The 15,000-nt window shown below is 36.9% G+C and overlaps 1 protein-coding gene across 1 annotated transcript in view; it reads right to left on the reverse strand.

The window, feature by feature from the left end:
• The window catches only part of LOC106868936 (paired box protein Pax-5), a 261,351-nt gene that overhangs the window by 94,129 nt on the left and 152,222 nt on the right, over positions 1-15,000 (reverse strand). Inside the window, exon 3 of the mRNA XM_052968470.1 lies at positions 539-704. Within this exon, the coding sequence (XP_052824430.1) occupies positions 539-704 (166 nt within the window). The remainder of the gene's footprint in view (positions 1-538; positions 705-15,000) is intronic.

Consider the following 15,000-nt stretch of genomic DNA (forward strand, 5'->3'; position numbering starts at 1 on the left):
TATATATATATATATATATATACTATAATTGTTGGATATATTTTGTCGTATTAGTGGAAAAATGTTTCATTTGTTATGGGTGTAGCTGAGATCCTTATTGCTAGTTAAACAGCTATGAAACAAAGACGGTACTTGATAAGAAGCAAAGTTACATACCTTGACCATTGGGGTAATACAATGGTCTTAGTGAAATGTGAACTCATTGATATATAGTCATACATGTAGATACTCATACATTTACTTTCTCATACGTATACACTGTCATACTTATGTACACATATATACTTCCATACACGTCTGCATAAGTATATAGAAATCATTAAAGGTGCCTCTTTGTTGTTGCTTCTTGTGCGAATTCTTCAATTATTTTCTGACATTGTAAGAAGATAAGTATACATTCGCTAATATAATCTATAAACACTGTCTGAAAAAATAAGGACTGGATGGTCACAACTGGAACAGTTTTGATCATAGGGTTGACCTGCTAGTAAACCAGTGACATAACAAATAGATATTATATATTGTTAATAGGCCTTACCTTCCAAGTATTTTACTGACACAGCCATGAGATACGCGGAGCTGTCGAGAGATATCACAAGGCCGTACCCCTTGGTGGGCCAATTCCACAATCCGCTGGCGAACGGCATCTGGTAGAGGTCGACCATTTACAAATACCCCTCCTAATTGGTTAACACCTCCGTGACCTACACCAATAAGAAGAAATAAAATAAATTTAAGTGCAAGTTAAATTCTTTATTTTTTTTTTTTTCGTCATACTTATAAAAAAAAGGAAATTTCAAAAATTAATTAGAGTACAGAGTTCAAGAAAATGAAATTACTTCGAAAAAATCTAATCTAATGGAACCAGTTACATTTCAAATATCTCAGATGGACAGAATGAGATCTTGAGGAAATTCATTAATGCTTTTCTTTTTCCATTATTAAGTGCATCCTAATCAACTATCAACGATTATATTCTTTTTTCAATATTTTCACAAATATCCCCCTCCACAAAAATAGGAAAGATGAGAGGGGGGAATTTTAGCTCCAAAGATGTAGGGAATTAATTATACGTTTAGAAATTAAATTTAGATTTGCATAGCACCAACATTTACCAGCGTTGGATAAAAAGAAAACAAAAATTAAATAAACAAACAACACTTATTCCATATTTCTGATGCAAATTATTACAAGTCAAACATTCCTTCAAGTAAATATTAACTTTATTATATTTTATCCAAATTCTAAATTGTAACTAGATAAACACGGCTTATAGAAGAAATTTCCGATAACCCCCACACACCCACTGTCTGCTGAGATGTTAGAAATTTATCATAATGATGTTAGATGTTATAGCAAATTTTCCCTCATGTTCACAGTAAAATATAAAAAGGTGGAGAGGTGGGGTTTCTTTCATATTTATAAACTTTGTTGTATTTTCTTGAAACTTCATAACATCATATTTATTTAGGTAATCCCAAAATTCGGGTGATAATTTCTTTCTCAAAGCATTAGAAGTATAACTTTCAGTGCATTTTTAGATAGAGCAATAGTCCTTCCTAGTTTTTGTCTGTATTTATTGTTTTTATAATTATTTTTATTGAAACTTTACCACTGATAGATTTCAAAAAGTGATGAAGAAATATAGAGCAGTAATATTTGTTTGTTCTGAATATAGCACTATCTAGATGAGTGACCTAAAAATCAATAGATGGTTGTTTAACAAGCCCAGGAATACAACAAATCGCTTGGTGTAGATTTTTTTTTATCGAATATCCTTGAGTCGGTGGTTCCACACAGTACCCTCTATCATATATTAATTGCAAATGTAGTTACAAAAAACTAATTTAAATTGTGAGAGGGCTGACTATAAAGATGTGCAACAAGTTGATAACGGTTGGTGGTCCTTAATTGTTATATACTCAAAGTATTTATGGAACAATTGGTGAATGCTGCCATAATCCTTGCCTTCAGCTAATCTTTGGTAAGAAGTTTTGTTGGTCTCTCGCTCAATTGCGCTCCACACTTAATAAGGGGGTTGCAGTCAGTGGAGTTAAGTGGCCACATTAGATGTTAGAGGTGATGTAGTCGCAGAAATTGTCTGACAGCCATGACTGAGTTCTCCTACTTGTGTGGCATGGTACAGAGTCATGTTGCCAGACATAGTGTCTTTCAGCAGCCACCCTGTTGACCCAGTACAGCACTACCTTCTCCAGGCACTTGATGTAGGCCTCCGTGTTGAGTCTGAGATCGTGTAGGAAGATGAATGGAGACATAACGTCACCATCACTAGTGGTCACTCCAAGCACCATGATGTTGACTGGATGTTTGACTTTTATCACTCTCGGTACTCTGTACTGTCCTCAAATTGACATTCTACCACTCTGAAATGTTCGTATACTGGAGCTTCCTGCGCAAATGCCAAGTACTACAGCATGTCATTTCCAAATTTTTGTCAGAGTGAATTGCATCATGGTGCTGTTTTTCTCAGACAGTGCCCAACTAACCCTACTATACAGTCGACAAAATCAAACACAAACAATGCACATACACAAAATTAAAAATATAAAATGGCGACAATTTACCCATCGCACTCTGTATATGTATATGTATATATATTTATCTGTTTACTCTAAAGCAAACTTGACTTGAAATAGAAGCACAATGCCTCATATTTGATAGGGTAGAGGTAGCATATTTAATCGATCCCAGTATTTTACCTGTACTTTATACACTTCAGTCCGATGAAATATAAATTAGAACCTCGTTATATTTGAACGCAAGACATAAAGTGAAGTAACTCAATAGTACAAGACAATCATTCGTTCCACTGTTTACTACATTTGTCAGTCCTGTACCTATGAAAGCCACATTGTCCCTTCAATATGTGTGTTTTGGAACAGGCAGTATTAAAATTTGATTTTTTTTCTAACTCTTCAATAGTTCAATATTTTTACTGTTTTTCATGATAAGAATAGGGATCTCCTTGGCCATTCCTTACATGTCGATGTTTTATTAGAATTCTTTACAAGATAATTAATTCTACAGTAACAATAAAATCATTCCTTTACGTTCTGAATTCAAATCCCGCCGAAGTCAACTTTGCTTTCCGTTCTTCTGGGGTCAATAGAAATGGAGTAGATGAATTAACTACACATGCTTTCTTGAATGAGACAACTGTCTATTTAATCTAATATGCTCAGATAATCTATTGCTGTTCAGCTAAGTTTACTGTTGAATTCTAGGAAATGTAACCGTCGTACAAAATACACAAAAATTCTGCAGCAGAATTGAATTAAATCCAGGAAAAGGTGGTCCAATACCTCATCGTTCAACCATTTCTCTTCAGAACACGCACATAACAGTAGTAATACTACACAAAACGGTAATGTTAGGACTAATATGTATGTTCTATACTAAAAAGGATTTTAAAATAAATTTCCAGTCATACGTAATTTGTATCACGACACACTGCTATGAAACTACCCTTCTATGAAATTCTGAAGAATGAGTGAGAAATAGTTTGCAATTGAACAGCTTTTAATAAGATTGATGTGATTCTCCAGAATTTCTGAGATTTGTAAATCTACATAACAATATACGCCTCTCTACGCCTGTACCTCTCCAGCAGCCCTGTAGAAAATAAATTAAGACTTCAGTTGCCCATCTACATAGTTTATGGCCGACAGCTTATCTTGGAGTCACACATGCTTGAAGCCTGTTAAATTCTGACACATTCATTATTGGTGATCTTTGAATTTTAACGACTCTAATGCCATCATTTTAACTCGTTCATTCTATTTCTGGCATATAATATTTCATAAGTCCACATTCCGTTTATATAAATATCCAATTAGATCCCAAATCATATCATATCATACCAAACTATACAATTGTTCTCGTGCAAGCGGATATAGAGAGAAGCAGAAGAACGGAAGAAGGAATAATTTTAAATTAGAAGGGTTAATCAACATCAGTGTCCAGTACAGATGTTTCCGATGAACCAACGAAGGAATCTTCTCTTCGCGCATCCTCGACCTGCTGAAAATGGTAGTCAAATTACTTTCAAATCATGCCCTGTAGTTTCAAAACAATTAGAGCGCATTGGATAATTTAATCCTACATGTACTATATCTGAGAGGCAAGAGAGATGGCATTGGTACGATTGGAATACTTCTGTTCGTAGGTTTACACAACCATGTGTGACCAACAAAATCTAGGTGAACAAAAAAAGCTACCTGTTTTCAGTTATCAACCCATTTATATTTCTCTCTCACCGGCTTCACAGAGCAACAACAGCATTAATAATTGTTGTTATTATTAAATCGTTAGTGCATCGAACAGAATACTTAGCGACAATTCTTTTGGCTCTACGTTCTGAGGTAGTTTTGTAGGCGAAATTGCCTTTCGCAGTCAGTCTTTTCCGGTTGATCTAACAAACATGGAAAGAGGTAGTATAAATAGAATAAAGAGCAACAGCGTCACCACCGCTGGCAAAAACAAAGGAAAAAAAAAGAAGTAAAAACAAGAGCACCAGTAGCACCACTGTCATTACAAAAACTTATCAAAACAACGAACGAGAAAAACAATTAAAAAATAGCAATTTCTTTTTTTTACACAGAACACGTGCAAACTCAATTGCCACCACTACTACCAATAATGTGAACACAATCACTGAAAACGACAAAAACCACATATCAAGCGTTAACGGTTTGGCAACTCCAGTGCGTTGTACACAAGAAAATGTAAAGCAGTCAATGGACGATTTAAAATCTACAAGAAGCATGTTACAAAAAATGGAAGAAGAGTTACTCTCAACGCTCCTGCAGCCATTGTACAGGACACTGTCCGAAAAACGGGCGACACAGTCACGAATTGAAAAGTGTTTACATCCAGTATGAGACACAAAGACTTAAGTTGTAAGAGAGAAGCGATATGGCACTGCAGAGGTGAGATTTGCCATTGAGAAGGAGGTAAGGTAGTATTCCACTTTGACCTTAAAAAATGAAGACCCGTTTCTGTTACTCATATATCTAGGTCGACGAATGACGAAAATAAAAATTGAGGACATTCCACAAGAAATAGACATCGGCTAGTTGGTAGCAGCTCTCCTCCTGGACATAGAGGATGAAACAATTATCCGGCAGATGCGGAAACTGCAATAACAAAACTGGCTGGGGAAAGGCATAGAGTTGTAGGTGCAGATAGATGACGAAGTTTAGAAGCAATCCCAGATAAAATTACCAGCCTCTGTTGATGGTAGAAGACCGAGATGTCACATGTATGGGGACACAAATCATCTAAAGTCCACTGCCTACAACAAAAGACAGAAGGAAGATCGCCACTTTTGCCGATATCACCACCACTACAATAACAGTAACAGCACCTCTACAGCCTCAACAGTAACAGTAACAGCAACAGCAATTACAGCAATCACAATGAGAACAACAACATTGGAAGCAACAGCAGCAAATAGAAGAGAGAACACACGAACATCTATGACTTCCACATTCCAGACAGTACCAAAAACAAAACAATCAGAAATTCCCCAAAACGAGAACTTCATCATGAACATAACAAAAAATAATCCCCCCAAGCCTTACCCCTCTACTTTTCGGACCTCTCATACATGTCCTGTGGAGAGGGAGACGACGATGAGAACCTTAAATGGGAAAACGTCAGCACGTCCAAGAAATGCAAAGGAAATAAAAACGCACTGACATCAACACAAAAAAAAACCTACAAGGTATGATCAAAGGAGGGAGATGCCTTTAAGAAAAAATACAGATACAATCCCCAACAGCAGCCACACTACAACCGTCAACAACATCCCCATCACTACCATTACCTCACAAGCACAACCCGTTTCACACACACACAACACTTAGATCTCACATCCCATCACCAGCAAAATTTAAACATCTTTAACTACACAGCAATAGATACGAAGAATAAAGAACTGATGGAACACATAACACATATTTTACCATACAGACATCACATTCACCGATTACATCACACCAAGAATCAGCGTACCAACACACAAAATTCATCCTAACAAAAAAAGATACAACGTAAAAACAAAATATCCTGAAAGAGTAGGGGTTTTAGGAGAAACATCAATAAATGACTGTATAAATAACAGCTCGTGTTATTTATAGCCATGGGAACGGATCATGCCCAACAAAAATCCTAACAAAATTATTGTAAGTAATCTGTTCCGCTTCTATTAATCTAAAATGCCTTTGCTCAGAATAGGTAGTATAAATGCACGTGGCTTTAGATCGCCTTGGAAACAAGGCCGTCTACTCAACGACCTCAGGTCACTAAGTGTAGATTTAGTGGCTATCAATGAAACCAGACTCTCTGACCGACAAACTTTCATTCTCGTTTTCAGTGGATACGAGATTTATTTATTGCTATGGCAACTGGGAATGGGGGGTTGTAACGCCGGTGTTGATCTGGAGAGGTCTGGATCTGAAGACAGGGGCTATCTTCCTGGAACATGAAGTTGTGTTGATGGTTCCGAATGTGAACAGTAGTGACGGGGGTGACCTAAGACTGGTGGCTCTTTAGGCTCCAACAAGAGCAGAACAGCCAGATTTCTTCAGACGTCTGGAGGTTTTCCTAGGAACGTCGTGACCTTTAGTATTAGTGGGCGATTACAACACCGTCTTAGAGCTACGTTTGGACTGTGAGGGACGAGCGGATAGGAAAGGTGGGGTAAAAGTCTCGAAAACCTGCTCAGACATTTCCAACTACCGGAGGCCATTGCCAGATCGGGATAAATTCTATCAGGCTTGTCCGAGATGCGCGCAGAGCGACGAAACTGTTCTGCACGCTCTCGTCCAGTGACCGAACATTACTGACTTGTAGGTTTACGTCGAACACCTGCTGTCGCATGTAGGATGGATCTGGCTATCGGCTGAGTCCATCGTGAAGATCGTCCCACTAACTTTCTTTAGCCGGGAAGAACAATCAGTGTTTCTTTGTCTGGTGGCCTTAGCGAAAGCAGTTGTATGGTGGACCAGGTTGACAGGGCTGAAGACAGACAGTTTACTCTTTGACCAAGCCATCATCAACTTTTTCAAGCTTCATTTGAAAAGAAAAGTGAGGATAGAGAGGGAAGTGCTACCTCTCAGCAATTTTGTTTATAGGTGGGTGAATGTAGCGCGAATGGCCCGAGTGAACGGGCCTACCCTCTAAGTATGCTCCTCTAGGTTGAAAGTATATAAAAAGGAGAGGGCACTTGCCTAAGAGGACAAGGCGATCGTGTTTATTTTTGTGGCGTTTCCACGAGCAGCCCTAGGAAGTCTTCCTCTTTTGGGGATTTTGATTGTTATAGATTTATTTATTGCTTTTGTCTTTTGTTTACACGTTTTAATCCCACTTTATTTGTATTGTAATATCCTATACCCAATTCTTTTTATGTGAGCCCTTAGAGGTTAATAAAGAAATTATTATCATTACCATTATTATTATTATCATCATCATCATCAGTAGTAGTAGTAGTAGTAGTGGTAGTAGTAGTAGTAGTAGTAGTAGTAGTAGTAGTAGTAGTAGTAGTAGCAGCAGCAGCAGCAGCAGCAGTAGTAGTAGTAGTAGTAGTAGTAGTAGTAGTAGTAGTAGTATAGTTACATCTTGTACCAGATTTCTCTCAGAACACTGTAGTTCGGATATTTTATTGATAGTATGGTGCTAAAGTGGTTTATAATTGCATTAAACATCTGCGAGTTAATTTTAAAGTAAATTTCTGGAGCCATAGCTATATCTCTTTCTCGGCTGGTTGTAATAGCTATCGTTTCGATGCCCTTTTTCCTATTTTGATAGGAAAAAATAATTTAGAAAAATATTACTTATGGATTATATAACTTCAAAGTTAAATGAATGAAGATCTGAAAGACTGTAAATTAAAATTAACTAATTAACTGATATACCATAAGCAAGTAGTAATTCCACTGTATTGATTTCTTATGAAAAACATCTTCAAACGCTGTTTTTCACTGACTAGTAACATAGCCCTTTAGTTTTGGAGGAGACGATGGGAAATTGAATTATGTGACCTTTTATGAATTTCACAAGTTCAATAGTGGTTTAATAGAGGGGGAATATAGTTTTAATCAAGAATCGAAATTGAGTTCTAGCCGCGGTTTAATGGGAGCTTAGCTTTTGGATGAAACCAATGTGACACTGATGGTCACATTATTGAGCCAAAAATCTTCTATTAAGTTCCCGTTATATTGTCCAACGAGATCTATTCCATTAGTTACTGTTACTTCTATTATTCACTGAATTGCGGTGGAACACAACCTATAAGATTGTTATCACTCATATTGACTCCAATACAATTTCTGTGTGATTCTTATATTATCAATATATACAGGTCAAATGAATAAATTCGACTTTTTTCATAAAACACTGATTTTACATAGCACACATACTCCGGTGGCTTCCACTGAGGTTCCAACAACCTTTTTACACTCACTCGATATTGGTCACCATTGGTTAATCCGAGACGCAGTAGAAGGCACAAACCCATGACAAAAGGTAATGGGTGCGAACCTAGACCCACGTGGGAGTCTAGGTTCTTAAAATCAGTCATAAATATGCCCATATTCTTATTATCACTTTAGGTTATTATCACACTCGAGCCTTGTCAATATATTTAAACACTCGCGCGCAACTGACCTCTGTAGTTTCATGGCATATAGCTTGAAGTTACACTCACAAGCTTGCAGTGTGAACTCTCCAACCACACATCCATATTCGCACCTACATTCTTCACCGTCATTTTCTATTTCTACCACACACTCCTTCTATTAACTATTATTAAAATTCTCAAAATTTCACTTTATCCAAGGACAAGTTTTAAATGGGAATTCACATACAGTATCGTGTTGTAAGTTCTGAAAAGATATTAGCGATATATGAAGGGCTTTATAATGACAGATCGCTCAACAAATACTAAAGGGGGAAAAAATGATAAATATCACAAATGATAACAGAATTTATAGTCGATGATATAAAAAAAACCATCAGCAACAGGAAGAAGAACAAGAATAACAGCAGAAACAACGAGGCTGCGAGAATAAAGAAAATAATTTCGATGTTACGATAAAGCCAAGTGAAGTCAGCGATGAGAGAAACTTGCAGCTTTAACAAACATTAGAAAAATATTTTGTTTTCTTTTCATATTTATTGTTATCTTTTCTGTCTGATAATATTTTTCTTGTTTTTATTTTTCATCTATTTTTCGCAATTCTTTTAATGCAATATGTATAATATTTACAAATCCACGAACAATGCTGATGGTGAACGTAATGTGGGTATTCTTATGAATAATAAAACGTAACACTCGAAATAACGCACAAGACTCATTATATACATACACACACACACACACACACACACACACACACACACACACACACACACACACATTCCGGAAGAAGTGCGTTAACAAGTAATTCGGCACTAGTATATTAGGAAATATTGGGGATAGGCAAAATAAGTAAAGAAACTGGAGTGAAAGATTTTAGTCGACCTGCGTAAGAGATGAACAGCTATAAAATAGGAAACTCAGCGACACCTACCGACACATGAAAATATTCGCGCGCGCACATTGCGTGCGTGTGTTTGTGTGTGTCCAGAGAGAGGGGGGAGGTGGGGAGGGAGAGAGAACGCGAATACATTTATATATCCTGAAATATATATTCACACACAAATGTGTCTGTGTGTGTATGTGTGTTTAGAGAGTGATATATATAGATAGATATTCTGTCTCCTGCTAGCTATATAACAAAGGAGAAATATATAAACAGAAGAATGAATCTGAGACAGTACATATTAGTCATTCAGTTTAAATGGAGAGAGAAAGAGAAGTGTTTCATACCATGAAAATCCCATGACTTCCTAGCAGATAATTTAGTTGCAGCAGGAGAAAGTGTAAAGGTATTTTAGTTAGCAAGGGAATGTACGGCTGATTGTACTTGCGACTCTTCTCTGCATTCTGCCTATTCTGTGTCTGTTTGCATGCATGCAGGTATGTTTCAATGTAAGCGCGTAATATGTATCTGTAGGGATGAATATGTTTATATATATATATATATATACATAGGTATGCGTAAATGCGTAGATGGATGTCTTTTGTATTTTCTTTTTATTTTCTAAAACCTTTCTGCAAGGACGAAAATGAATAACTCAAGCATATATCTGGCAATATATTCATCGCTTTACCATTGACAAAGTTTGTTCTTCATATATATGTCGAGAGAGAGAGAGAGAGAGAGAGAGAGAGAGAGAGAGAGAGAGAGAGAGAGAGAGAGAGAGAGAGAGAGAGAGAGAAAGAAGAGAGAGAGGGTGGGAGAGAGAGAGAAGAGAGAGATAGATAGATAGATAGATAGATAGATAGATAGATAGATAGATAGATAGATAGATAGATAGATAGATAGATATGTGTGCGTCGCGTGTGTGTATTATGTATAAGAGAGGAATCTTTCTGTGTGCGCCTGCATACATCTGTGTGTTTACGCATGTGCATATGTAGGTGTATGTTTATGTTTGGACGGTGTATATTGCCGAGAAAACCGATAAACCGGTGTTTCTGAATGATGTCCTTCGTGAAAATTGTTCCGCCTGAATTACAAACAATCCCAATTCATCCTCTGTATCGTAAAATGCAATGAGCCAGTAATTTATTCGTTAGAAGCTTGTAACCAAACTATTTTCCACAAATGCTATATAAAATAACATATAAATAAACACCCCAATTATCAGCTACATAAGCACAAATAGTTAAATAAATGTTGTCCAACAAATGGAAGAGCTGTGGGTTAGTGTGATGATCAAAGTATTCTAGCCTTAGTTTTTCCCTCTTTACTTCATGGTGGTAGGTGTGGTCATAACCATTTTATTCCCCACCCAACAGATATAACAGATATTTGTTGGTCCGGTCGTGACCCACTAATTTGCTGTACTGTTCGAATGAATCGTTCGAATGAATCGTTCGAATGATTTGTCTATATCAGTGGTTCTCAACCATTTTATTTTCTTTGTCTGTAGACCCATTTGATTCCTATTTTACTCAGGTGGACGGACTCTCATAGCCATTTCATGCCTAAAAACTCTTATTGTATTTCTATGATTAAATATTATTAAGAATTATAATTAAGAAATGTTTAAATATTGTGTATTGTAGAAATATAACCAGTTTATTGCACATATATTTTCACAACAAAATCTTATATGGACCCCCTTTGAGAACCACTGATCTTATAGAGGACGTAAGCTATCTCATCAAGTTATTGCTGTTCTTGTAGTTTACACGAAAGTCATTCCCGAAAAAGCAGTCTCATTCTCGACCATCCGTTTCCTTGTATGATACAGAACATGATATAGTGTATATATCATATTTTATATAGTATATGATAAGTTAATATCATAAGTTAAATTTCACTGATTCTTGCGGGTATTGTTTAGTACCAGGTCAATTCTGATCAAGCAAAACTTATGATCAGGCCATTAAGAGTAACCATCAAGTACAAGAAACTCAGAACCACTTAATCTTACATGTTCTTTTTCTAAGACGTTGGAATGTACTTTAACAAAGAACGAGAGACTGAGAAAGAGAGAGAGAGACTTGGCTGATATTTCCAGCAGATCGAACGACCAAGGAGAAGTTTCAGTGATATACAAAAGTCAATGGACGCTTTCTCAAAAAGTATAATCATCATAAGGAAATTTAAACATTGATGTATCGTAATTTCTGTGTTTATATCAGAGATGTTCTTCTGACAAAATAACAAGAAGATTGTTCATAATCCTCATTTTTCTACTTTCTCATCATCCTTATCATATATTAAAATGGTGTCAAGTCAAGTGTAAAATTTTGAAGTATGTTTGTTTAGCATGAATCTGCTAGAAAATTTCCTGAGGAAAAAAAAGAAGGAAAATTTTACGATTGGACAAATACCAGGCCTACTAGATTTATGGGTGGGAGTGGGGAGGCGCACGCGCACGTGTGTACCTCCACGCGCGCTCTCACAAACATTCCAATATATTTTACTATCAAAGCAACATTTTTTCTCGGAATTGGATGTGCTAGAAACTGTGATAACGATATTTATCTATGTTTGTGTATATATCTGAGTGTATGCAAGTGTGCGCGTATTTATATACGTGAGCTCGGTGTGTGTGTGTATATATATATATATATATATATATATATGTGTGTGTGTGTGTGTGTGTGTGTGTGTCTGTATAACTACGTCAGAATATGCCTAAGTATATAAGCTGAATCGAAAACAACGTATCAAGATAGATTCATACGCATGCGAAGATACAAATTACCTTGTTTAATATAATATAGAATTGTACAGTTATTAATACACACATATACACAAACACGCACAGATAATACACATTGCGCGCGCGCGAAGGCAAACATGTCCTGCCCTCCCATTCAACAAACCAAACACATATGAAAAATACGGTCTGACCTCAACTCCTCGCCCCTCGCTGTCAGAGCTTGCCAATCACGTCAACGAGATGTGGTCACGTTAATACAATAACAAGTCGGCTGAATTAGAAGCTGCTTATTTAATTTGCTTTCTAAAAGGATGAGGTGAGGCTGACAACAATAAAAACATGGTGGATTTATTGCATTCATCGGCGACTCTCTTGTTTAACAATCAATGTGCACTGTGTGTCTGTGTGTATATGTGACTGACTGTGACTCACTGTAGGTGTTTGTGAGTTTATTTCTGTAGGATATGGATGTGCCAGTTCATTGTATTATGTTTGCGAGTATGTGTGTTAATTTGTGAGTGTGTTTGTGACTGAGATTGGTTGTTACAGTTCACAGTGTGTATATTTTTGCACGTGTCTGAGTATATACATACAGTTCTGCATAAATCTGTGTGTGTGTGCGTGTGTGTGCGTAGCTGATTCTGTATTACTCTGTGGCTGCATTTGCGAGTTTGTCTTTCTATGGAGTATAATTGTATCAGCTATTTTTCTGCATATTCCTGCGTGTATTTGTGTGTGTATGTGTGTGTGTGTGTGTGTGTGTGTGTGTGTGTGTGTAACGGAGAGAGAGAGAGAAAGTTTGTGCCTTGCTTTTGTACCAGTAAAATGTGTGCATTTGTGAATATGCATATAATGATGCGTGCAAGTGTAATGTTCTGTCCATATACACGGTGTGTATTTGTGTATGTGAATGAGTTTGTGATCTTTCGTAAGTTTGCTATATGGCTGCATCAGTGTGTATGCTTGTGATAGTGCACACAATTATGTGTTTTCACCGTCTATAAAACGTGTGTAATTGTATAAGATACACGGTTATGTGCATTTTGTACATACATGTGTTTCATATATATTTGCAAGCGTGTATTTGTATGTTTGTGTACGCATAAATTCAATCTCTCTCTCCCTCTCTCTCTCTCTCTCACACACACACACACACACACACACACACGCACACACACACACACACACTCACGTACACACACACGCAAACATACACACCTCTATATCCTAATATCTGGTGACAAATATGTATACTTGAGACCTAGTATATTTCATTCATTCAAACATACGTATAAGCAAATATTTACAAATACATAGACACGCATTTACGGCAATATGAGTGGGCAAAACTATGATAAAAACATAAATAAAACAAGCAGCAGCACTTAATGAGATTATTCACTGAAATTTATATGACCTTCTAGAGACAGATAAGGAGAGAGAGAGAGAGAGAGAGAGAGAGAGAGAGAGAGAGAGAGAGAGAGAGAGAGAGAGAGAGAGAGAGAGAGAGAGATCAGATCCATATAAGATAACCTCAGTGGTGAGCAAAGACTCCAGGGAGATAATCTGTCCCCAACAGCTCAAATGTTAACACAGTTAACAGTCTTCTTCCCGTCATTATTGAGGGACTGAGGATATATTGTCATTCCTAACAGAGATTGTATGCTATAATTGCTAACCTTTAGCAATCCACTCTCGCCCATCAACGAAAAAAGATAAACAACAATAAGGCACACATCATAAAGATGTGATGATAGCAATTAACATAATGTAAATTATTGAAAAAGGGAGAAAACAAATCAGAGATTAGGCAGTAGTAGTAGTAGTAGTAGTGGTGCTGGTGGTGGTGGTGGTGGCAGTGGTTTTGGTGGTAGTAATTCTTGATGAGGGAATAATGTAATGGCTGCAGGACGAAATATATTCAATTCTCTTCCTTATACTGTACGGGTTACAATCATTCAGTTGCAACCATATTGGTGTCACAACACTCACATGTACACACAAACATATTCACAAGAGAAGTAAATATATGTCAGAAGCGAAAAGAATTATGAGAGAAAACATGGGGTGGGGGAGAGAGAAGAAGCAAACGAAAGGCTGTCGGAGATAAAAGTAAAAATGGGGGAAATGAGAAGACGTGTGTGTGTGTGTGTGTACACACACATACTGAGAAGAAGAAGAAGAAGAAGAAGAAGAAGAAGAAGAAGAAGAAGAAGAAGAAGAAGAAGAAGAAGAAGAAGAAGAAGAACATAAGGCGTTAATGAGTGGAGGACTGAAAATTGAAAAGAAAAACAAAAATGTAAGGAAACGGAAAAATAAAGACATGAGGAGATAGAAATAGTGGGAAGAGAAAGGGGGAAGAGAAGGAGGGAGAGCGAGAGAGAAATGGAAAAGGTGGAAGAGTAATGGAGAGGGTAAGATAACCTTAAATGAATGACAGAGATTGCTGTAAGATTGAAAGGTTGTACAAATGACAATAATTCTATTAATGGGAACACTCGTGGTTATTGTAGCCATGGTTTCTGCTGATAAAGGAGCCACCTAGAGACTCTATGTAGTATCTCGACCTATTAGAAATAGCAAACAAATCCCACCATCTAAAGGGTTTCTTACTTAGCCCTAGTGGTATTGGTAGTGGTGATATTAACGGTGATGGTGGTTGTTGTTTGGATTCTAGTGGTAGTAGTATGGTAT

This window comes from Octopus bimaculoides, chromosome 6 (assembly GCF_001194135.2).
Source record: "Octopus bimaculoides isolate UCB-OBI-ISO-001 chromosome 6, ASM119413v2, whole genome shotgun sequence".
Lineage (NCBI taxonomy): Eukaryota > Metazoa > Mollusca > Cephalopoda > Octopoda > Octopodidae > Octopus > Octopus bimaculoides.